The sequence below is a fragment of the Bubalus bubalis genome, chromosome 12, assembly GCF_019923935.1.
Source record: "Bubalus bubalis isolate 160015118507 breed Murrah chromosome 12, NDDB_SH_1, whole genome shotgun sequence".
Taxonomy (NCBI): Eukaryota; Metazoa; Chordata; class Mammalia; order Artiodactyla; family Bovidae; genus Bubalus; species Bubalus bubalis.
The window spans coordinates 22,540,983-22,566,146 of NC_059168.1; the positions used below are offsets into that span (position 1 = coordinate 22,540,983).

General features: G+C 43.3%; 2 protein-coding genes across 11 annotated transcripts in view; one reads left to right on the plus strand and one right to left on the minus strand.

Moving 5' to 3' along the window:
• Window positions 1-25,164, minus strand: part of SLC8A1 (solute carrier family 8 member A1) — a 450,527-nt gene that overhangs the window by 367,125 nt on the left and 58,238 nt on the right. The window contains exons 1-2 of one of the 10 annotated variants that reach the window (XM_025262265.3): window positions 15,429-15,639; window positions 15,179-15,332 (exon numbers count right to left, since the gene is read on the minus strand). The exons of 2 other annotated variants lie outside the window; for them this stretch is intronic. In XM_025262265.3, coding sequence (XP_025118050.1) covers window positions 15,179-15,217 — 39 coding nt within the window. In that variant the 5' untranslated portion in view covers window positions 15,218-15,332; window positions 15,429-15,639. Of the gene's footprint in view, window positions 1-13,452; window positions 13,472-13,905; window positions 14,048-15,178; window positions 15,333-15,428; window positions 15,640-25,164 lie in introns of those variants that run through there. 7 more of the 10 variants (XM_025262269.3, XM_025262276.3, XM_025262280.3 and 4 more) reach the window with 7 other exon arrangements.
• On the plus strand, window positions 14,058-14,985 carry LOC123328439 (putative transmembrane protein INAFM2). Its single transcript, XM_044925851.2, has 2 exons — window positions 14,058-14,395; window positions 14,852-14,985. The coding sequence occupies exons 1-2, from the start codon at window positions 14,058-14,060 to the stop codon at window positions 14,865-14,867; spliced, it is 354 nt and encodes a 117-aa protein (XP_044781786.2). The 3' UTR covers window positions 14,868-14,985.

Genomic DNA, 25,164 nt, shown 5'->3' on the forward strand with positions numbered 1-25,164 from the left:
TGGATAAGATTCCATGCTTCAATGCAGGGGGCGCAGGTTCAATCCATGGTTGGGGAACTAGGATCCCACATACTATGTAGCATGGCCAAAAAATAAAAATGGTGAGTGTGTAGGGGAGGGAAGAGAGAAGAGGGCAGAGAAAAATGGACCCTAATCGGAGATTAAAAGGGTCCTCCCAAGAGGAGATTAAATCATTGAGAGTAACATACATACTTCGTAATTTTGGCAAGGGCTTGCTCTGCTTTCCTCAAAGAGAAACAGCTAAGGATAGCTGGGAACCTACATAGACACAGGGCAAAGGAGCAAATCCATGGAAATCTTCAGTTCAGTTCAGTTCAGTTCAGTTACTCAGTCATGTCCAACTCTTTGCAACCCCACAGACTGCAGCACAGCAGGCCTCCCTGTCCAATATCAACTCCAAGTCCACTCAAACTCGTGTCCATTGAGTCGGTGATGACATCCAGCCATCTCATCCTCTGTCATCCCCTTTTCCTCCTGCCTTCAATCTTTCCCAGAATCAGGGTCTTTTCAAATAAGTCAGTTCTTCACAGCAGGTGGCCAAAGGATTGGAGTTTCAGTTTCAGTATCAGTCCTTCCATTGAATATTCAAGACTGATATCCTTTAGGATGGACTTTAGGTTGATCTCCTTGCAGTCCAAGGGACTCTCAAGAGTCTTCTCCAACACCACAGTTCAAGAGCATCAATTCTTCGGCGCTCAGCTTCCTTTATAGTCCAACTCTCACATCCAAACATGAATACTGGAAAAACCATAGCCTTAACTAGATGGACCTTTTTTGGCAAAGTAATGTCTCTGCTTTCTAATATACTGTCTAGGTTGCATAACTTTTCTTCCATGGAGCAAGCATCTTTTAATTTCATGGCTGCAGTCACCATCTGCAGTGATTTTGGGAGCCCAAAAAATAGTCTGCCACTGTTTCCACTGTTTCTCCATCTATTTGCCATGAAGTGATGGGACCGGATGCCATGATCTTCGTTTTCTGAATGTTGAGCTTTAAGTCAACTTTTTCACTCTCCACTTTCACTTTCATCAAGAGGTTCTTTAGTTCTTCTTCACTTTCTGCCACAAGGGTGGTGTCATCTGCATATCTGAGGTTATTGATATTTCTACCAGCAATCTCAACTCCAGCTTGTGCTTCATCCAGCCCAGCGTTTCTCATGATGTACTCTGCATATAAGTTAAATAAGCAGGGTGACAATATACAGCCTTAACATACTCTTCTTCCTATTTGGAACCAGTCTGTTGATCCATGTCCAGTTCTAACTGTTGCTTCCTGATCTGCATACAGATTTCTCTAGAGGCAGGTCAGGTGGTCTGGTATTCCCATCTCTTTAAGAATTTTCCACAGTTGGTTATGATCTACATAGTCAAATGCTTTGGCATAGTCAATAAAGCAAAAGTATATGTTTTTCTGGAACTTTCTTGCTTTTTCGATGCTCCAGCAGATGTTGGCAATTTGATCTCTGTTTCCTCTGGTTTCTAAAACCAGCTTGAACATCTGGAAGTTCACGATTCATGTATTGTTGAAGCCTGGCTTGGAGCATTTTGAGCATTACTTTACTAGCGTGTGAGATGAGTGCAACTGTGCGGTAGTTTGGGCATTCTTTGGCATTGCCTTTCTTTGGGATTGGGATGAAAACTGATCTTTTCCAGTCCTGTGGCCACTGCCGAGTTTTCCAAATTTGCTGGCATATTGAGTGCAGCACTTTCACAGCATCATCTTTCAGGATTTGAAATAACTCAACTGGAATTCCGGAATTCCATCACCTCCACTAGCTTTGTTTGTAGTGATGCTTCCTAAGGCCCCCTTGGCTTCACATTCCAGGATGTCTGGCTCTAGGTGAGTGATCACACCATGGTGATTATCTGGGTTGTGTAGATCTTTTTTGTACAGTTCCTCTGTGTGTTCTTGCCACCTCTTCTTAATATCTTCTGCTTCTCTGGGAGTCTTCAGAGACCTTTCAATCAGGTTCCATTCACAAGCTCTGAACAGACGTCAACAATATGCAGAAACATAAAACCCAAACTGGACCTCCTAGGTGGTGAGGAAAGTTGTGCTCTTTAAATGAGAGGCGTGTATGGAGCCTCACCATGTTCCCCTGTTCCCTTCAACTCAAGAGTAAATCTTTGAAGTCACTCTTCTGGCTTTGTAGTCTGTCTCTTGGGACTGGGGATGTTTAATACAGAATTCAGTTTCAAGCCATGCAGTAGGAACATGCACAACACCGTAAAAAGAAAATCTTTTTTAACAAAAAAATTTCTGGTTATGTGAGCAAGCTGGTGAATTTCATCAGCTTTTTTCCCTGAGTCATTAAGCTTCATCTTCAAGTAGATTGTTTTTCGGGGATGGGAATTTATCAATTGAAAGTTTGTAGGTCTTTCAAATTTTCCTGCAGTCACAAAGCACAATCCTTTAAAGAATAAGATGCCCTTGAGGAGAACAGAAATAGAAAGTAAAAAGAAATAATTTTTTCAAAACCCAGGTTGGGGGCTTTCCTGGTAGTTCAGTAGTAAAGAATCTGCCTGCCAATGCAGGAGACACGGGTTCAATCCCTAAGCCGAGAGGATCTCACATGCCACAGCGCAACTAAGCCACTGCACCATAACTACTAAACATGTGCTCTGGAGCCCGGGAGCCACAACTGCTGAGCCCATGTGCTGCAACTTCTGAAGCCTGCATGCCTTAGAGCCCATGATCTGCAACAAGAGAAGCTACCACAACGATAAGCCCATGCGCCACATGTCGAGTGGTCCCCTGCTCACCGTAACTAGATAAAAGCCCCTGAAGCAACAAGGACTCAGCACAGCCAAAAATAAACATTTTTTTTTAAATTCAAGTTGATTGATGCTCAGACAATAGTGACTCTTCATCAGCATTCTATGTTCTAATTTTCTAAAGTTCCTGACAATAGACGCAGTGACATAGCTCTGAGTGTAAATATAACAAATCCATTCTTTTTTAATGGAAGCAGCTTAGAAAGGAACTAACCAAATTTTTATTTAGAGAAATAAAGCAAATAGCTTTTCAGGAGGTAAAATGTGAACTTTTTATACAAACCCCTGAGCACAGTTTAAGAAACATACAGTTTACTAAGTAAGGCATCTAATGAACATGTCCTTTAAACCAGGGCTCCTCAACCTCTGCGATCTAAAGCCTGATGTTCTGAGATGGAGCTGATGTAATAATAATAGAAATAAAGTGCACATAAATGCAATGTGCTTTAATCATCTCAAAACCATTCCCCTCTACCCCCGACCTTGGTCCATGAAAAAACTGTCCTCCATATAATCAGTCCCTGGTGCCAAAAAGGATGGGGACCACTGTTTTAAACCAATCCCATACACCTGTGTTTGAAGAACTATTTATATATTGACTTATGGTTTCAATTTTAGTAACTATGCTATGACTATTATTGTCTTTTTGTGATAGGTTGAGGATTAGATAGGAGCTTTTGAAAAAGATAAAAAATTAAATGGAGAAGGAAAGACTCATCATGTAACCATTTTATTAACAAGTGAAGATAGTCACTCCTGCCTATTAAGTCTTTGCGTAAGCAAGGATTGTTTTCACCAGTATCAATGGTTAATGAGAGAACATGTATTCATTCATTCAACAAACACCGAATGTCTATTATGCGTCTGGCAAAGTATCGGGGGCTAGAACCATGAACTAAACAGACAATCTCTCTCCTCCCAGAATTTATTATCTAGCTAGGAAGACAGATGATAGATGTTAATTTAAACTGTTACAAACAGAAACACTTATTTAAATTGTTACAGAAAGAAGCATTTATTAATTGATAAATCCTATAAAGGAAAAGGCAATGGCACCCCACTCCAGTACTCTTGCCTGAAAAATCCCATGGACAGAGGAGCCTGGTAGGCTGCAGTCCATGGGGTCGCTGAGAGTCGGACACAACTAAGCGACTTCACTTTCACTTTTCACTTTCATGTATTGGAGAAGGAAATGGCAACCCACTCCAGTGTTCTTGCCTGGAGAATCCCAGGGACAGGGGAGCCTGGTGGGCTGCTGTCTATGGGGTCATACAGAGTCGGACATGAATGAAGTGACTTAGCATAGCATCGCATAAAGGAAAAACACAGTCCTAGGAGAGTAAGTCGGAGAAGGCAATGGCACCCCACTCCAGTACTCTTGCCTGGAAAATCCCATGGACGGAGGAGCCTGGTAGGCTGCAATCCATGGGGTCCCTAAGAGTCAGACACGACTGAGCGACTTCACTTTCACCTTTCACTTTCCTGCATTGGAGAAGGAAATGGCAACCCACTCCAGTGTTCTTGCCTGGAGAATCCCAGGGATGGCAGAGCCTGGCGGGCTGCCGTCTATGGGGTCGCACAGAGTCGGACACGACTGAAGCGACTTAGCAGCAGCAGCAGCAGCAGCAGCAGGAGGAGAGTACGTAATGGAAGGCCTGACCTACTAGGATATTAGGGAAGGCTTTGCTGATGAAATAACATCTGAGCCAAAATTTTTTAAAAGACACTCAGCAAGACGCCAGGCTAAAGGTTGCTGGAGTGCAAGGCCTTAGGCTGACACTTCTGTAATTACCCTTCTCAGTAATGGGATTATTCACAGACCTACCTTCTTAGATACGCTGGGGTATGAGATCATGTTTAGAAAATGCTAAAAACAGCTTCTGAAATTTTATATGAGAATCTCCCCCTCTGAGATCACAGTCACACAGTGGAAATTAACTGCATTCTACCACACTGCTGGGGGCAGTACTATAGACAGAAGGGTCATTGGTCTTGGGGCCAAAAGAAATGAGTGCTGGTCTTGGCTCTCACTGACCAGTCATGTGGCCTTGGACAAGTCGTTTTCCCTTTCTCAGCTTGATCTGTAAAATCAAGGAATTTTGCAGATAGCCCAAAGCTATGATGTCCTACTTCCTCACTTCGGCATTCAAGGTCATCATCCATTATACATCACCTGTCTAACTTGCCAGATTTATTGTTCCTGGTAGATAGCTGAGCTACAAACTGAAAATTACCCAAATACACACCCTGTTTTCCTTTCTCATGCTTTAACTACCTGTCCTCCATGACCCATTTTGAATATTCAATTCCCCTTCAGAAAACTGCTTTTACTGCTAGGAAAGCTCCTAAAAGTCTTCTAATGTTGCCCCTTCCTCCCTTTTCCCTGCAAGAAAACTCAGGCTATGAGAACTTAAAAGACTTTTTCTCCAAAGCCACGCATTTCAGAAGTGACAAAGCTAAGCTCTAAAACAAGGTCTCTGAGTTTCTAGGCCAGCTCTCTTCCCATGACACCAACCCCAATTGCTTGGAATCCTGCAGCCCCTAGGTGACTGGTGTGTTTCTCTTAAGATCTGTGTCTCGAGGGTTAGGAAGCTATGGCCAACTGGTCAAATTTAGCCTGCCATCTGTCTTGATGATGCCTATTTTTTTAAATATACTTTGAAATGATTGAAACATTTTTAAAAAGCACTGTTTCATATGGGAAAATTACACAATGCTCAAATTTCAGTGTAAGTAAAAAACTGTTTTATGGAGCACAGCACGTTCATGCATTTAAGTACTGTCATGGCTGCTTTCACGTTTTGACAGCAGTGTTGAGTAGCTATGACAGGCCCTGTGGTCCACAAAGCCAAAATTATTTACTCTGTGGCCCTTCACAAAACAGTTCTGTGAGGGTTCAGGATGGGGTTACACATGTACACCCATGGCTAATTCATCTCCATGTATGGCAAAAGCCACCACAATATTGTAAAGAAATCAGCATCCAATTAAAATAAATTAATTAAAAAATAAAACAACACAGTTCTGTGACCTTTGGTGCAGCCATTGTGTGTGTCCTTATCTTCCGGCTCTTCAAGACAACCTTCCACAATCTGAATGTCCATGTGAAGGCACACAGGTAGGGACAGTCACCCCTCAAGCAGTAAGGACCAATTCTCATTGAGCACTCAGGTGCTATAGGCAGTTCCAGATGTTTTATAAGTATTAATGTATTATTCCTCACAAAAACCCCATAAGGCTCTCTACTATTACTATTCCCATTTAACAGATGAAGATCCCTGGGGTTAGGAAGACCACTGGAGAAGGAAATGGCAACCCACTCCAGTACTCTTGCCTGGAAAATCCCATGGACGGAGGAGCCTACAGTCCATGGGACTGCAAATAGTTGGACACGATTAAGCAACTTCACTTTCACTTTCACCAGACAAATAAAATGAGGCACAGAGAAGTTAAGGACTTTGCACCATGTTAAATATGCCATTTGTTGAATTCAAACAAATATTAAAGCTAATATGACATGCCTGTTGCCTGGAGGACGACATGGCGACCCACTCCTGGATTCTTGCCTGGAGAATCCCACGCACAGAGGAGCCTAGCGGGTTACAGTCCATAGTGGGTTGCAAAGAGTCAGACATTAACTAAGCAAGCATGCATGATATGCCTGCTGACCTCAGAGAACTGTGGTCTGAGTGCCATAGCATCCTTCATTGCATTCATCAATATCCTTGATCTAGAAGCCAAGTCATCATTCTCTTTCCATCTGAGGAAATCACTGCTAGACATCCAGGGACCCGAGATCAGAAAACACAGGCACATGTCTAGGGCCTTCTATTAACATATTATCAAAGAACAAGAGAGATGTAACTTTGGTGAAATACATTTCAGTCACACATCTGGATCCAACTACATCCCATTTCATTCTATGAATTCATTTAATTTCATATGGCCTCCATTTGCTTATTTGTCTCTCTCTCTCTCTCTCTCTCTCTCTATATATATATATATATATATATATATATATATAAACTAAGCTAAGTCACTTCAGTCGTGTCTGACTCTGTGTGACCCCATAGACGGCAGCCCGCCAGGCTCAGCCATCCCTGGGATTCTCCAGGCAAGAACAATGGAGTGGGTTGCCATTTCCTTCTCCAATGCAGGAAAGTGAAAAGTGAAAGTGAAGTTGCTCAGTCGTGTCCGACTCTTAGCAACCCCATGGACTGCAGCCTACCAGGCTCCTCTGCCCATGGGATTTTCCAGGCAAGAGTACTGGAGTGGGGTGCCATTGCCTTCTCCGATATATAAACTAGATGACCTCTGATGTGGTCTTCCAGAGCTACCTAGGGTTCTAAGCAGCATGAGAAGTGATAAGAAGGAGTTCTAGAAAAGTGGGCAGGGGCAGCTGCACAGCCAGGAGAAGACAGACAGTACAGAAGAGTTACCAACTGACTCCAATATCAACTCTCAGATTTCAGCTCCAGGTGGCTCACATCAACCAACATTTGAAAGGTAGAATCTGGAAGAGTTCAGTTCAGTTGCTCAGTTGTGTCCAACTCTTTGCGACCCCATTAAACGCAGCACACCAGGCCTCCCTGTCCATCACCAACTCCCGGAGTCCACCCAAACCCATGTCCATTGAGTCGGTGATGCCATCCAACCATCTCATCCTCTGTCGTCCCCTCCTCCTCCTGCTTTCAGTCTTTCCCAGCATCAAGGTCTTTTCCAATGAGTCAGCTCTTCGCATCAGGTGGCCAAAATATTGGAGTTTCAGCTTCAACATCAGTCCTTCCAATGAACACCCAGGATGATCTCCTTTAGGATGGACTGGTTGGATCTCCTTGCAGATTTGGAAGAATAGCAACCTGCAATTTCTGAGGAACACAGATGACTGAGCCCCTGAGCCCCTCCCCAAGCTTTATCCTTTCACCCTTGTCTGATGCCACTCACTCTGGGGGCTCTACCATGAAGCACCGAGGAAGTGGTGGCTGGTGTGTAGAGTAAGCAGCCTGATTCTCTCAACCTGCTAAAACTGGATGCTGTGCATTGAACAGAGCAGAGCCAAAGGGGGCCCTGGTTCCTGTACCTTAAGGGGAGGCAGAAGTGAGGAGCTGAAAAAGCTTCAGGGAGAAAGCACCAGAGCCATTTGGTGCTCAAGAAGGAAAGAAAAACCACCTGTGATGGCACAGAAACCATAACCATCAAATACAGCTGAACCACAACCATCTAGAAAAGTGGGCAGGGGCTATATTCTTTGCCTCACCTCTCAGACTGATGCAGCTTCTCTCCTTCAAGGCGTGCTGGAAATTCATCACCCATTTTGGTTTCCCATGTAAAATACATGTGTGCAACGGCTTCTGCTATCACTTGTTCCAGAGCCACAGGCCCCATGGCATGGTCCTGACTGGGACATGCAGCTTGTCTGAAGTCTGGAAATGGCCCTAACCTTGCTCTGGGGTGGTCCTTGTCATAAATTAGCTGGGGCTGGTTTACATGTTTTAAAAATAGCGAGACTGTGCTTATTTCAAAGGCCTTTTCATTCTTTGAGAATGAACTAAAATGCCTCCTCCTCCAAGAAACCTTTTCCAGTGTTCTCTTCTTCCTCTCAACGCTAGAGCCCTGGGCTTATTCGACAGCCGCAGCCACCTATCTCATTCGGCCCAGTATTTAGGTGTTCTAGACTGTACATCAACAAGAACAAGGAGCAAGGCTTTGGAAAAGCCTCAAAAACTAGTACCATCACCTACTCACTCTTGGACAAGTATTTTAACTGAGCCATAGTCTTCATCTTTAAGTCAGGATCAGGATGATTCCTTGCAAGGGTATTACGTAAGAAAATAGGTAAAGTGCCTAGACTGATGTCTGGAACATACTGGGTGTTCAACAAATGTCAAATAACTCCTCTTTAGCATCTGCCTTCTCTGAAAAGCCCTGTTCAGTGCATACACTGAGTGCTCAATAAATGTCATAGTTGGGTTAAAATAAATTGCTGAATCACTCTCATGTCTGTTAGACTTCATCTCACCTTAGGTTCAACCATGAAATTATTTTTCTAACTTCACACACAATAACATCTATAAAGTGATGAATTTTTCTGTCTTTCCTAAAAAACTAAGATGGATTCTAATATTTACATTTTATGTTTCTATGTCTATTACATATGCAAAAATGTTTTTTTGAATGAGTATCACACTAGTTTTCTAGATGAATGGTATGAATACTCCAAAATGACACAGCAGAAGCCATTCAAGATTTTAAGGATATCATTTCACATTAGGGGACATATCTCACTCATTTCTCAGAAGACTTAAGCTAAATTTTCAAGAAACTCTTGTTACCTTTGCTGCCCTGGAAGTAAAATTTCAGGGTGCCAGTTTATCTTTGCCTCTGTATGGCTACTTTCTAGGTCCCAACTTCAGTAGCCTGGTTCCAATTCCCTGGCACTTCCCCACCAGAAGGGCCCTCTAGGGGCACTAGCTGGACAGCAACCCAGTTTCAAACTTCTTTTCACTTCCTCTGCACCTTGCTGTCTTCTAGATCCTCGGGACTTCTCTATCTGCCAGATGATCCGACAAACCAATCCAAGTTAATAAATGAACAGATGCGAATGGTTTGTGAGAATGAATGAGAACTATTTTCTAGGTTATCCCACTGCATTCTATTAGGGCTTTACCCCACTCCAGCACTCTTGCCTGGAAAATCCCATGGACGGAGGAGCCTAGTGGGCTGCAGTCCACGGGGTAGGGAAGAGTCGGACACGACTGAGTGACTTCCCTTTCACTTTTCACTTTCCTGCAATGGAGAAGGAAATGGCAACCCACTCCAGTGTTCTTGCCTGGAGAATCCCAGGGACGCTGGAGCCTGGTTGGCTGCCGTCTATGGGGTCACACAGAGTCGGACACGACTGAAGCGACTTAGCGGCAGCAGCAGATAGAATTACTTTATTTAAATGAATGCCTGTAATAGTGCGAAATCCTGATCCTACATTGGTCGATAGATAAATGCTTTGAATCCAGGCATGTTCTGTGCTTCTCAAATCACTTTCTAGGCAGCTGCCTACAATGTACTTGCCCCTGCTCTTTAACACCCTTTCATCACTTCAGCTGCTTTTCATCACTTCAGCACTTTCCCCCTCCCCCATGGTCTACTCTTCCTCCTGAAAACTGGCTACAAAGTTTCAGATGAAGAGAAAATGGGATTCTCATGAAACTTTGTACTTACTATAGTTTTCTGACTGTACCCATCAAAGGAGAAATCACAAATGTAGACATAAAACACTTAAGGGTTCAATACAGAGTTGTCAGCAAAGAGAGCCTACAGAAAACACTTGAAACACAAGAGCTGGGAGCAACTGTCTTCCAAATTGAATCAACACACTAGTAAAAGATGCCTGATCTCATTTGTATTCTCAACTGCTGGTGATGAAAACATATCAGTAAGAGTAGTTTACCCTAGGAGTCTCCAGTTCGGAAAAAGAGCACCTTGATATTCAAAACCCTGCTGAGAATCTAAGTCATTTATTAGTTGGAAGTTTGCAAAATACGTGTTGTATAAAATATCTGTTGTGAAGAGTATGTGTTTGTATGCCCACACGCACGGGAGGCTGAGGACAGAGGGAGACCGGGAGAAGAGATGCAGACACTTTCACACAGGGAGAGCTATCTTTCAGAAGAGAAAAAAAGGAAACTGAAAATAATCCCACTGCACTTAATGAAGCCCCACCGAACTAGCCCTGAGTCCAGCTCAAAATCTCAGAGCAAGACTCTGCAAGCTCACTTTCCCAGAACCTAGTCCATCTTAAAGAGTCAGAGAACAAGTGACATTTGCGTCCACTAAATCTCAAGGACATCTCCGCATCTCTGGGGGTAGATCTCGCTTTGTTCAGAGAGAAAATTGGAAACAGCTAGTTGAGCAATCTACCAGCTTTGTTAGCCCCAGTTACCACTGAAAATTAGAACCAAATTGATAGGCAGCTGAGGGAATGGATTCTGAAATCCAGAGAAAGTCAGAACATTAGCCACAAGAGGGAGCAGGAGAATCTGATCAGATGGGAGACTACTTGGTACAGGTTATGAGGAGGGGTCTGACCATGAGGTATGTAGGATATTGAAAGACATTTTGACAAGAGACATTTATCCCTTAGAGGAAAAAAAAAAAAGGATGGTGGAAGGCTCAAGAAGAGAGATCGCGGCACGTGGATTCCTAAGTTTTGTCAGCCCAATGTCAAGCAACAATTTTTAGAGACAAGCAACATAGATACACACTGCAAAAGTATCAAATGTGCAAGCTATGTGCTCTACCGTCCTCTTTAGTTGTGCTTCTTTTTCCACATTTAATTTCTATTTCAATTTAGATCTTGTGTATTTCCATGATGATGGGACAGATTGCTTGCTTCTCATCTACTTGCTTTTCTCCATCTACCTGAAGGCATCACAGAGAAAGGGCCTCTGTTACTGAACTACAACATGAAAACCAGATGGTACAGTCCCCAAATGCACTTACTTTGAGAATAACCCATCCATAAGCTAAATGCATGCTTTATACTTTCTTTAAAGGGGAAATGCAACTTGGTAGGATCTACAGAGCTTTTTTCACCATTTATTTTGTCAAAGAAACAGATTAAGTACTTACAGGGAAGGAGATATGCGTTTACTTTGCAAGATAAATAAAACTATTTTTGTCTGGTAAAAAAAAAAAAACATGTTAAATATAGCTTTTCTAACAAAATGCTGAAGCTCTCTTGAAATATTTAATTTTCAAAACATAGTGAGTTATTAGAGAGAGCAATTAATACAATTCCTACAAATACTCCTATAGGTGTTACTGACTATACTTCACCTTCCTTTAGTAATTTCACTTTCTTTTTGTCATTTTATTTGGAGTTAACACACTGCTGGGCCATGCATTTTTCTTCCCTTTTATGATCAACATATGGGTTATCCAGTACTTAATCTGAAAAGATACAGTAGAAACCATTAAATAGTAACGATAAGTAAACTGACAGTAGGTAGATAGACAGATGTAAAGCACAGCCCTCGTATTCTAATTCATTACACTCCTCTTTCAGCCCTGCTAAGGTTTCAAGGCAGAGTAAAAGAAGTCTGATCGTCATGGACACTCACATCCTTTGCTGTCCCTGCACAGCTCAATAGTGAATAACAGTTTACCTCTGTGCAGGTTTTGTTGTTTGTTTGTTTTACTTTTTCCCTAGGAATTAGTCATGCCATACTTAATCAAAGAGCCAGTTTAGGTGAGAAAAATGAAGGTTCCTTCTTTAGTAGGTGGGAGAAATAATGAACTAGCCCTCAGATTCAAATGGAATCCTTCAAGCAGGCAGTCCCTAAAATGAAAACCATTTAAGAAAATACATTATGCTTCTGATGAAATAAGTGGATCTGTCCCCGCCTTCTCATTCAGGAGGCCCCAAAGATGGAGCGAGCTAGTTCTCTTCCTTCCTCCTTTTTTTTTTTCATGCTAACCTCAAAATTAAGCAAGTTTAGCAAACCCACAGAGGTAAATCCAAGTAACAGAGAGGAACCTAAAAGCAATCATTCCTATTAGAGCTTTGTCTTCTTTTCCAAAATGAATGAAATATCTAAATACATTTTCCTCCCTCTTTGCCTGACTTGCTGCAGGAGCAGCTCTGAGAAAGAGAAACCTGCGAGTGAGGAGTGAGTGTGTATGTTAGGGGGCTGTGGATGGGAGGTATGCTTTCAGAATCCCCTCCTGATTGCTCCCCATTTCCCTCAGGATATATTTTCACACAGATACTACAGTGTGGATGTTCAATTGCTCTAATTGGAGAAACTCAAGCTATGCCTTTAACCAGATCTGATCAGGCTCTCCACCAACTCCACCAGCTCCTCCATGACACGGATGTCTGTACTGTCTTTACCACCGTCATTTTTTAAAAAGCTCCTTCCACTACACCTATTGATATCCTTTTCTCTCTCTCTCTCTGTTTTTAGTCTTTACACCTCCAGCAGGACAAAGTTTGTATTGTTATATTCACAACCACTAGTGGCTGACTAGCAGTAGAGAGATAGCGCCTGCAAGGGAGCCAGGCAAGAAGGGGGTTAAATAAATACCTAGTGCAAAGGCGGACTTTCTTTCCACAGACTGCGGACACCATGCACAACGCTTTCTTCACAAAATTCTTTGTTACATTCGATCACTCTGCTCACAACCCAACCATTGCCACTTTGTCTGGAGAGGGAAATACGAATTGCCAGCCCAAGCCATTCATCCAGAAGCCACGAGGGAAGGGGGATTTTATACGCCAAGGATGCACACATACTGTATTTTTAAAAGCATCGCCTGTGCAGATTTGGTTTCCGTAGCCGATTGTCCACCCATAAGACCTCCCTCTTTTTCATTAAGGAGGAGCCAAGAAGGATATCCTCACATCTCAGAACACAGACCATTTCCCCAAGAGCCAGCAAAGCTCCAGGGGCAAAGGCGGATAATGCAACGGCAAAGTTCCCCACGAATCTCGGGGGCAAGCTGCCTGTGCGCGCAGCATCCCCAACGCACCCTCTAGCAGAGTGCCCAAAGGCTGGGACCCTGCAGCCCACTCCCCCCCACCCCCCGCCCCGCCGCTGCATCCTTCCCTCGCCTGTCCCCCCCGCCCCGGCCACACCTCCCTCCTTTCCGCAGTCCTTACTGAAGGAGCGCCCAGGGCTGGCCGGAAAAGAGGAAACTCGCGAGTGTGGGCTTGGGGAAGACCCCAGGGATTACAAGGGGGACGCATGACCATGGAGCTGAGCCCAGTGGGTGGGGACGCCTGGATCCCCAGCAGCGCGGCATTCCGGGTGGACTTCGCTCTCAGCGCCCTGAATCCTCAAGCCCAAGGCGGTGCAGGGTGCAGCACCCCTCCTTAGCAGCCCTTTCTTCCTCCGGCAGGCGGGTACACTCAACGACCAGGCGCACCAGCCCGAGCAATTTCACTCTCCGAGCAGCGCGTACACCCCAGATATGGGTAGGGATACACACACACACACACAATTTAGGAGCCGGTCCTTTCCCAAAGCGGAGGGAAGTGGAGCCTTCTGAACAAATGGAAAATAGTTGGCGGTATCTGACCAAATCCCTTCAGCTGCCCATCAGAAGATCCTACCTGATTTGGAGGAGTGTGACTGGATCCTTCTCCGGTTCCTCCACGCTAGTAGGAAAGACGGCGCACTGCCTCCTTTTTAAATAGCTCCCGAGCTGGGAGAGGTCGCTTCCATCTTCGGGGGGAAGCACAAAGCGGGCGGCGGGTGGGCTCCGATGCAGCGCCGGCGCGAGCAGGAGCGGCGGCGGCGGGCAGCCGGTGCGCGCGGGCGGGAGGCAGCTCGGAGACCGGGAGGCTGGGAGGGCCGGGGCCCGGGCGGCGCGCGCGCTCTCCTCCCTCTCTCCCTCCCTCCCTCCCGCGCACACTCGCCCGCCCGCCGCCCGCAGCCTCGCGCTCGCTCTCACGCGCGCTCCCCCCAGCCGCCGCCGGCGCCCAGGCCCCCCGCGCGCCCCACGCCGGCGCCCTCGGCCACCGCGGACGAGCGGAGCTGGCCCGTTTCTGGAGCTCCGGGCCGGAGGGGAACAATTCCAGCTTCCCAGCCTCTGCCGCGGAGGTCTGTCGACGTCCTCCCAGCTCTCAGCTCTCGGCCCTGCAGTGCGTTCGGGCCGCGCGCGGTAGCGCTTTCCCCGGCGCCCAACCCGTGGGTTACACGCGCAGACCCGCGCTGCAACTTTTCTTTACCGCCTTCCTCACCCACAGACAGAACCCCAACCCCGGCTTGCCTATCCGTTTCTCACCTCTGAAATTGTTCATCCAGATATATCTTTCTTCCTCCACTTTCTATCCCTCTGCTAAAGAAAGCTTTCTTTTAGCAAAGGGATCCGGGGATGTATCAATGATTTTTCTCTGAAATCCTCCCTCCGTGTTTTTCCTACTTATCGGAACTGTCCAGAAATACGCTAGCTAGGAGCTGCTGACACAAGCAGATAAGGAAAGGGGGGGGTGAGGGGTGGTAATTCCCCAGCCAAGAACTCCGAAAGATTCTCCTTTGTTGGTGTTTCCCTCTAAGATTGCAGCTCACCTGAGAATAAAGACCAAGAGGCTGTTTAATGAGAAAGCCCTGAAGCTTTTAAAACTACAGAGAGGAGTAAAAGCTGAGCAATAAGGTTAAGCTGGGAAACATCTAATGCAGCAATCGACGAACCATTCATTGCCCTTTCCAAGAGAAGCATTATCATTGCCAATACATCACTTCGCCATAATTAATAAAGGAGTACTGCGCCAGGCCCTCGCCCTCTTGACAGCTCATTCATCCTTAAGAACCCTTAATGATTTGGCAGGATGAAAGGCTAGACCCGCGGTGGAGTTCACAAACCTGGCTGAATATCAGACACACCTGGGAAGCTAGTGAAAAATGCAGATTGTAGCGTCGCATCTCGAGACTCTGATGTAGCTTCTCAAACCGGGCTCCAAGTTGGTATTTTTCAAGCACGAGTTGATGTTCGCCACTCTCTGGTGTGGTTTGCTTAAGTGTGGAAGATCAGTGGCAGCTGTGTCAGGGGGCGAGGGTGGGAGGGAGACGGGAGGATCAGACTCAGACTTGCGTTCCTTAGTAGACTCCCCCCACCCCCCAGCCCTGTACTTACAGTCGGGCTCTGGGCTGCCAGGTCACAGGAAAAGAGAAACTCTGACTCCAAGAAACCCGCTGTTTGACTGTGAGGCAGAGTGTGAGGGGTAGGAAAAGTAGCTCTCCTTTGCCTTTTTGCCAGTGGTTCACAATTCTGACAGCACCTCAGAATCTCCTGGGGAGCTTTTAAAAATCCCAATGCTTAGGCCACACCCCAGAGAGAATATCTTGGAATCTCTTCCGGGGGGGGGGGGTGGGGGTGAGGGGTTGCTCAGGCATCAATAATTATTTTTAAGTTTCCCTGGTTGGTGCCCCATGTATAACCAAGGTTGAAAATCATATTGTAGGCCAATGCTCCTCAAGCGTGAACCTGCATATGAATCAGCTGGAGACTCCAGTTTCTTATGCTGTAAATCTGAAACAGGCCTGGTAGCTGCACTTCTAACAAACTCACAAGTGATGGTGATGCTGCCTGAGTGAGGACCACTCTTATTAACAGAGGCATGCAGCCTCTTCCTGGTGGTTGTGGACACTCAGCTTGTTAGAGGAAACTCCGAGCTTCTTGACTTGTATATTCCCAGGAATCATTCTTCCCCAAGAACATGTTCCTCCCCTCTGCGATGAGTTAAACTTTCTCGGAAGCCACTCTTCACACAAACGTTTTATTAGACTGCACTCACTAATAGGTATGAATAGAATGACATGTGGGGAGACACAGAAGGTTGCCACCTCCCTGTTAGCATATGTCCTCAGACAAAAATTACTTAGGGTCTTGCCTTCAAGAGTGTGAGAGGCAGACATTTGGCTCACACTCAAGGAAAGGGGCTTGAAGAGAAAAGTGGCTGCTTTGCAAATGACATTGGGAAAGGCATATAACTAGACTCCACCCATAGGAAATAGGACAAAGCTGACTGAATGCAAGAGCTAAATGAAAATGGGAGCGGAGTACGTCTCATTGGAATGGATTTTGTAGAAAGGGTGCGGCCTGTTATTGGTATTAAGGACCACTTAGTGAAAATTCAGATTTTCATCACAGTGTAAGCATGCTTGTGACACATGGGGTGATAAAAGCCCTGTTCTTAAATGTCTGTATTCCAGTAGTGCCCCAAATCTATCTTGTCAGCTGTTGAGAAGGCATGAAGACAACATCATGTTCTCTTTATTCCTGTTTTTTCTCCCAGTTTAGACTATTTTGGTAAATTTTAATATTTGAGGGGGGAACTACATTCATTGGTCTTCTGTATTTCCTAGAACCATTAAAAGGTAGCCTAGTGACTTGGCACCATTTTTGATTTGGGTCAATTTATGACCCCTTAATTTTTTTTCCTTTCATTTCTCACTAAAGGCATTTTTATAAGGGTTCCTGGGGCCCAAGGCAAATCAAACCTTTCGTTCCCTCCTAAATGTCATACATGACTGGATTTTTATTACGAGAATTATCAAAGGCTACATCACTGGCCCAAAGCTCTAGGTAAGAAAAGAAGCTGCTCAGGCTGTGACTTTGGAAAGAAAAAATGTTGTATGTAGGAAGACAGTGATTTACATTCCAATGGCAATGCTATTTCCTAATTGTATTCTTGTGTATTGATTGCCATTCTTTCCTCTGGACTTAAGAAGTAGTTGTGGGCCTCCACTGTTATCTATCCCAGTTGGCATAACCATCTTGCAGACTCCATAGGGATATTATTAAGATTTGGTATATTCTAAAGGTGGTTCAGATTTTCAAGAACTATTTGCCTACAAACCGTCAGGGGATCTTTTTGCAAGCTCATTTGAAACCAAATGAAACTGTTGTGAATTAGGCACTACTCTACTCTTTTGTCCAGCCTATAGGAAAATTAGACATGTGATCAGGGGTATCCCAAATCTTAATATTGTAGTAAAGCAGTTGACAATTTTTCATCATGAGGAAAACAAATACTTCATTGTAATTCGTTTCACTTTGAATGACTTAGGTCAAGTTACCATCCTTATTTTTGGTTTTGTTTTGTTCAGCACTTGGAGCTTTTTCAGTGTATTAATATAGCACAGGATGGGAAAAAGTCAGTTTTCATTCCAATCCCAGAGAAAGGCAATGCCAAAGAATGCTCAAACTACCGCACAATTGCACTCATCTCACACACTAGTCAAGTAATGCTCAAAATTCTCCAAGCCAGGCTTCAGCAATACGTGAACCATGAACTTCCAGATGTTCAAGCTGGTTTTAGAAAAGGCAGAGGAACCAGAGATCAAATTGCCAACATCTGCTGGATCATCGAAAAAGCAAGAGAGTTCCAGAAAAACATCTATTTCAGCTTTATTGACTATGCCAAAGCCTTTGACTGTGTGGATCACAATAAACTGGAAAATTCTGAAAGAGATGGGAATACCAGACCACCTGACCTGCCTCTAGAGAAACCTGTATGCAGGTCAGGAAGCAACAGTTAGAACTGGACATGGAACAACAGACTGGTTCCAAATAGGAAAAGGAGTACGTCAAGGCTGTATATTGTCACCCTGCTTATTTAACTTCTATTCAGAGTACATCATGAGAATCGCTGGGCTGGATGAAGCACAAGCTGGAATCAAGATTACCCGGAGAAATATCAATAACCTCAGATATGCAGATGACACCACCCTTATGGCAGAAAGTGAAGAGGAACTCAAAAGCCTCTTGATGAAAGTGAAGGAGGAGAGTGAAAAAGTTGGCTTAAAGCTCAACATTCAGAAAACGAAGATCATGGCATCTGGTCCCATCACTTCATGGCAAATAGATGGGGAAACAGTGGAAACAGTGTCAGACTTTATTTTTCTGGGCTCCAAAATCACTGCAGATGGTGACTGCAGCCATGAAATTAAAAGACACTTACTCCTTGGAAGGAAAGTTATGACCAACCTAGATAGTATATTCAAAAGCAGAGACATTACTTTGCCAACAAAGGGCTGTCTAGTCAAGTCTATGGTTTTTCCAGCCATCATGGATGTGAAAGTTGGACTGTGAAGAAAGCTGAGTGCCAAAGAATTGATGCTTTTGAACTGTTGTGTTGGAGAAGACTCTTGAGAGTCCCTTGGACTGCGAGGAGATCCAAACAGTCCATCCTAAGGGAGATCAGTCCTGGGTGTTCTTTGGAAGGAGTGATGCTAAAGCTGAAACTCCAGTACTTTGGCCACCTCATGCAGAGTTGACTCATTGGAAAAGACTCTGATGCTGGGAGGGATTGGGGGCAGGAGGAGAAGGGGACGACAGAAGATGAGATGGTTGGATAGCATCACTGACTCGATAGACGTGAGTTTGAGTGATCTCCAGGAGTTGGTGATGGACAGGGAGGCCTGGCGTGCTGCGATTCATGGGGTTGCAAAGAGTCGGACACAACTGAGCAACTGAACTGAATATAGCTCTAGGCATCCCCCACGTCTTTTCCTACTCTGCCCATGTTCACGATTCACCTATCTGCTCCTTCATTGGTTTAGTTTGATACTGATTTCCTCATAAGAAAAAGCATTTTAGCATCCCTAGCTTTAGCCATTCTCCTGCATAGGAAACTCAGGTGAAACACTGGACCAGGTTTTCTTTGCTGCTAATGGGACCCACGGTTTTCGCTTCAAGGGTGACTTTGAGGATTCTTATTGACTTCTAAGTGCTATGTTCCCCCTCCCTGGGGTCTTGTTCCTGCAATTAAACTTCTACTTCTCTATTTTGCTTTGAACAGTTGAACCTGTTCTAGTCCGTGGCCCATGCTGGTGGGTGGAGCAGCCTTCCCAGTAGACTCCGTTATAACCCTTTCTTCCTCAGTGCTCCGTCACTATAAGGTCAACCACTTCCTCTGAATCTGTCAGCCTCTGCATAGCAGAGACTTGCACTTCTGCATTTGAGTAACTTACAGTCAACAGTTGACCTTGTGCAAAATCCTGACAGTTTCATTTTTTATTTCTGCCTCAGTACAATGAGGACATTATCTAGTTTGTACTTCCTAAACTTTACCAATGGTGAGTTTACCAGTCAGTAACTCAATGGCAGAATCATTATCTAGATCAACTAGTGGGTCAGAGAAGAACAGAGACGGGTTAAGAAATAGGCTTTGGAGTCAGACTCTGTGGGTTTGAATCTCACCTCTGCCTGTGTGACCTTGGGAAGTTTTTTTAACCACAGTGTCTTTCTCTGGAAAACCTAGATCATAAATCTCCTTCAGGGAGTTATGGAAAGGATAAATGTATATAATGTGCTTGACATATATGTACTTGCCTTATCACAGAAATTACTCAATAAGTGGTATTATTATTATTGGTAAATTTCCATAAAAATGATATCCATGAAGCAAAAAAGAAAAGTTTCTATATAATTAGGTTCAACATAATCAGGCCATCCCATTACTGATAATGATTATGCTGTGGTTTTTGTTATTTGGGCTTCCTTGATGGCTCAGATGGTCAAGAATCTGCCTGCAATGCAGAAGACCTGGCTTCCATCCCTGGGTTGGGAAAATTCCCTGGAGAAGGGAATGGCTACCCATTCCAGCATTTGTGCCTGGAGAATTCCGTGGACAGAGGAGGCTGGCAGGCTACAGTCCATGGGGTCACAAAGAGCTGGACACAACTGAGTGACTAACACTTTCATTTTCATTTTCATGCTGTGGTTTTCATTATATGGAATTCTACACAATGAATAATCCAGGAAAGCGGATGTCCCTATAGTTGAGAGTAGTTTCCCTCTCTATAATGAAAGAAGCTGCTGTGTGCTTTCCAATTTTATAAATACAGAGTGTGGTTACTGCATCCTCCCTGGATTACAATATTTCTTTTCCTATATGTTCCTCTTTTCCTATGATCCCCTCTCTAATATAATCTCAGGGTTTAATTTCCAACAGAGCCATTTTCAGCAAATTCCAGTATGAGGAAGATTTTGCTTTTTTTGTCACATTAATTTTCTTAACAGAGGACCTTATCTAGAGAACATAAACTTTTTCACTAAGTTTGCACAAACTTTCATCAACATTGATTCAAGGACTCCATCAATAGGGACTCAAGATGAAATCCCCAGAGTCCTCTGTACCCGGCAGTTTATTCCTCAGAATCCAGTTCTGAAGCAATGTCCCTGAAAGATTGTACTTTAGATCTTTCAATAAATCTCCTTTCTTTGGCATTGCCTATGATCTATAGCTCCCTCACTGCATCTTCAATTGCTGACCACTGATTAGACTCTTCTGAGAACTGACAATATTTTAGTAGAGACCACAGTGCCCGGACAGTAGCCCTTGAAAATGTTTATAACAAAGATACCTAAGGGAGAAATGGACCAAATTTGTGGGTGACTTAAGCCATGGTCTTAATGCTGCTGATTCTGCTACCACTGGAGTGTCTGGAAATAATGACATTATATGCTCTTATCTCTTTAAAAACTCAGAATCTTACACAGCATGACCTAAAGGGTCCTTAGCAATTACAAAGAAGGAAAGTTCAGAAACTATAATGTTTCCCCTTCGTTTTAAAATATTATTCTGTCTCACAAAAGTCTTTGCCATCTTTGGATTTGTTTAATAATTTCTGAGAGTGTAGACCAAAATGAGAGTGTAGACCAGTTAGTTGTATAGATAGTAAATTTATTTGACATCTACAACCTAAATTTTAGATAAGAAATTCTTAAGCGCTAATGAGGGAACTATGATTACCCTCATTTTTACAAGCTGAGAAAGTACAAAGAGATTTGCCCAATCCTGGCTGCACATAAGTATCAGTTGTTCAAAATAATACTGAAGCCCAGATCCACTTTTTAGAGATTTTGTTCCTACTGGTCTGGAGTATGGCATTTTTTTTAAGTTTCTTGGTTGATTCTAGGTTCAGCTTGAGCTAACCACTAGCCTAGGGTCAAATAGCTAATTAGTGATAAAAACAAGTGAAAAAATTCTCTTTACATCTGCCATAATTCTGTTTCTATCCTGCTGCTACAATGAACATTGGTATTTAACAGCACACAAAAATGCGGACTCTTCTTGGAAATTTAAGATAAATTAAAAATGTTTAAGGGCCTTTTTTGAGTCTCTAAGAGACTCAAGTGGGTACTGTAAATGACCTTACAAAGACAGATGAGCAGGTTGGAAGAGATGATCAATAAAGCAAAGTCTAAGACTGCAGGGCCTCTACCTGTCAGACCCCAGCATCTAGAGCAGCTCTGTGTTCATAGTAGATAAATCAATGAAGCACATAACTGTCCCCTGACCTATCAGGGGGCAGGGGTGACCTATGTAGACAAAATAGGGGTTTGGGTCATAGGGGAAAATAAACACTTTGGCCCCTGTCCAGTGCAAACTGCAACTTAATAGCAATCATCTCCTAGCTACAGTGCAGGCCCTAGTTAGCAACTGACAGTAGTCACCATATCCACACTCACAGTCCTGCCTGGCCACCTGCTCTGTGATGACAGACAGAGCAGGAGGCCAGACCACACAGAGATGCAATCTGACCAAGCCTCAGGCTTGAGCCTGTAAGCTGACCCCTTGTCAGTTATCCCAGCAATTACTTTTAAGCTCTTGTTTGACCCAGTTTGTAAGCATGTCAGAGAATCTCTTATTTCCTGTTAAGAGGGGTTCTTTAGGTATGTCTTATATGGATATGGTGCTTATAGTTTCACTTATTAATTTTTGAAAATCAAGGAACCAAATAATTTCCTGAGAGGTTCAAAACCAGTCATTAAGCAACTCAAATAAAAAGCCAAAATAACTGGGGAGAGCAGAGACGAAACACAGTTGAAAAGTCATATTAATTCATTTTTTCATTTATCTCTTTATGATTCATTCAAAAAATATTTATGAGGACCTACTCTGGGCCAGGCACTGTCCCAGATGCTCAAGACACAATAGTGAAAACATTAGTAAAAGTTCCCACCCTCCTAGGATTTACATTCCACTGGAGAAACAGGCAGAAAGCAAAATAAATTAACACACAGTGTCAGATGGAGATACTCCCATGAGAGAAATGAAGCAGGGAAAACAAGATAAGAGACTTTGGGGAGAAAGTACTAGTTTAGGTGGTCAGTTTTTCAGAGATCAGTTAAGACTGCTCACTGACAGCTTGAGTCCTTTTTTGAGAGTCCCAGACCAATGAAATGATAGAGCACTGTGCTTTGTGTGATCATTTGTTCCTGCCTTGAGTTGAGGTTCCTTTAGGAATTCCCACCTCAGAGCTCCCGGATTTCATCAGGGCTAGGTGCAGAGGCCTTAGCCACACGGCTTGCACTTCTGCAGTCATGAGCTTGTGTATGTGATATAGACCCAAGAGTTGTTCCATAAAGACAAGACTGCTGCCAGAAGCTGCACATAAAATGGTTATATTCCTTTCAAGGCAGAATTGCAGCAGGAATTCTAAGTTCCCCTTTGGTTTCATTTAAAGAATAGCATGTAATGAATACATCTGGATGGCAAACATTACACAAGTGAGTTCTCATGGGTAAACTGCTTGCCGCAAAATTAACACCTCTGGAGAGGGGGAAGGGGAATCCCTTACAAGTAAATTGAAGGTTCCGGTGCTGCTTTCCATGAGTCTATCACGCCTGCTTTGTCCTTCTTCCCACATTCTTATCTGACATTACACAATACAGATTCCACATGCACACATACACACACACTCTTACACAAGCACACAGTCACTCATATCCACGAATATGAACTGTGGCCAAATATCTTATTATTGGAAAAATCACCATTTGCAAATATGGAAATAATAGCCAACCTGTCATTCTTTTCTACTTTTATTTAGCACAAACAGTCTTTTATTTGCCAGGTCTTCTATACTTGGGTTCAAGTCTACTTAAAAGCTCACAGGCTAAAGCAGTTTATGGCCTATTCATTGCTCTCCTTTGAGATAACAACAATAAATTTGAAGCCTAAAAAGAACACCTGAATTTCATATTTTATTGCTCTTAAAAGATATTTTTTGGTTTTCTGGTTTCTTTTGTCAAAAAAAAAAAGGTATCTCTGAATGTACATAATGCTCAAGAAAAGACAGATTTTAGATGGAAAAATTATTCAACACTGCAAATGCCTACCTAACTCATATGAAAGGATCAGTAAGTATGTGTTAAATAAATGATGCAAATTTGTGGGACATGCCTTATTATAGGGCTGTCATTTAAAGAAAACTTAGTAGCAGATAACTGAATTTTTAAATTATTCAGGCAGCAGATAGTAAGCAACTATTCCATTCAGCAGCATGAACTAAGTCCTGTGGTCACTAAAAGCTGAATTACATACTTCCCATGACCTTTTGGAACTTAGTCTCAGAGCTAGAACTAGACCCTGGAGATTTTTGAGCATGTGAGTCCTGAAACCAGACAAGTGCTTTAAGAAGGTACATTAAAAAAAAAAAAAAAATGTGCATCTTAAGTGGATGACCTGTAAGACTGGGTGTGGTCAAGGATAAAGAGACCCATGAAGAGATAGTCACAGCCCACAGAACGCCAAGTGAGACAGTGACTGGAGAAGAAAGGCAAAAAATAGTTACTTTTCGCCGTGGCTCAATTTTTGGCAGAGTCCCATTCCCCCACTCAGCCAAGTATTAAAAGAAATAAAAATGGAATTTTCATTTTCGGAGGAATCATCATGGATGGTTTCAATTGGAACACATCTGACTTCTATAATGCTGTTAGTATTCTAGAAACTCTCCTTAAAGTGGTCTGCTAACATGGTAGGAGGCAGGGTCACCTTCTCCAGCAGGCAAGGGAAGCACTTCACCCCTGAGAAGCTGCTCAGGGGTGATAAAGAGCAGAGGACCCCTAGTTGGTTTTAGTATCGTGTTTACATCCTCTGCAGATGATGCACGCTCTTATTCTTTGTGCCTTAAATTGACTCTTCCCACTGCCAGGTCCCCTGGATGTGCAGCTGTCTTTTAAACAGGTTGTAGAAAGCAGAGAATAACTAGTTGTGTTTGTATGACAGCTAGAGCTTAATTGTAACCAGGGAACAGGTGAAAAGATACTGTCTCCTACTCGCTTCTACCGCCTCTCCATGAGTAAATCTCCAGACATTTAAATTTGCTGTGTGTGAAAGCCAAATGGAGCCAATTTTGATGAAGTATGGACTTTATAAAGAGCCTATTGCTTCCCTTAACTATAGGTTCTTTTAATATTATTTTAGAAATATACAGAATCAGTGAAGGGAATCCAAATGGAATCATTACATTTAATCAAATCTTTTTGTCTTTTGATTTTGTATATATTCAAAAGAATATTGTTTGCTAAAAGCAATGATATTTGTTGGATTAAAAAAAAGAAAGATAAAGCTGTTTTGATTTTCTGTGTGTGTTTCTTACATCTCTGTGACACACCCTTGTGCTGTGCTTAGTTGCTCATTTGTGTCTGACTCTTTGCTATGTGACCCCACGGACTGTAGCCTGCAAGGCTCCTCTGTCCATGTGGATTCTCCAGGCAAGAACACTGGACTGGGTGGTCATGCACTCCTCCAAGGGATCTTCCCAACCCGGGGATTGATCCCAGGTCTCCTGCATTGCAGGCCACTCTAACACAAACTAGAAAATTGTACATTTGTCATTATGGGAAATCTAGTGTCAATTTATCACTAATACCACTTGATATTTAAGACTTATCTTTTAAATGGAAAGCATAGGCTTTTTTATCTTCATTCCTTGTATTAAGGTGAAATGTTATTTGTGTAAAATTTTAAAACATTTAATTAAGTATGAATTATAATTAAATAAATTTAAATTGATTATTTTAATAAATTTACTTAAGTAAATTTATTTGAATAAATTAAAAAAGTTATTTATAT

Coding starts and splice junctions, on each gene's coding strand:
- LOC123328439 (XM_044925851.2), top strand. CDS start 14,058: ATGCAGCGCCGGCGCGAGCAGGAGCGGCGGCGGCGGGCAGCCGGTGCG.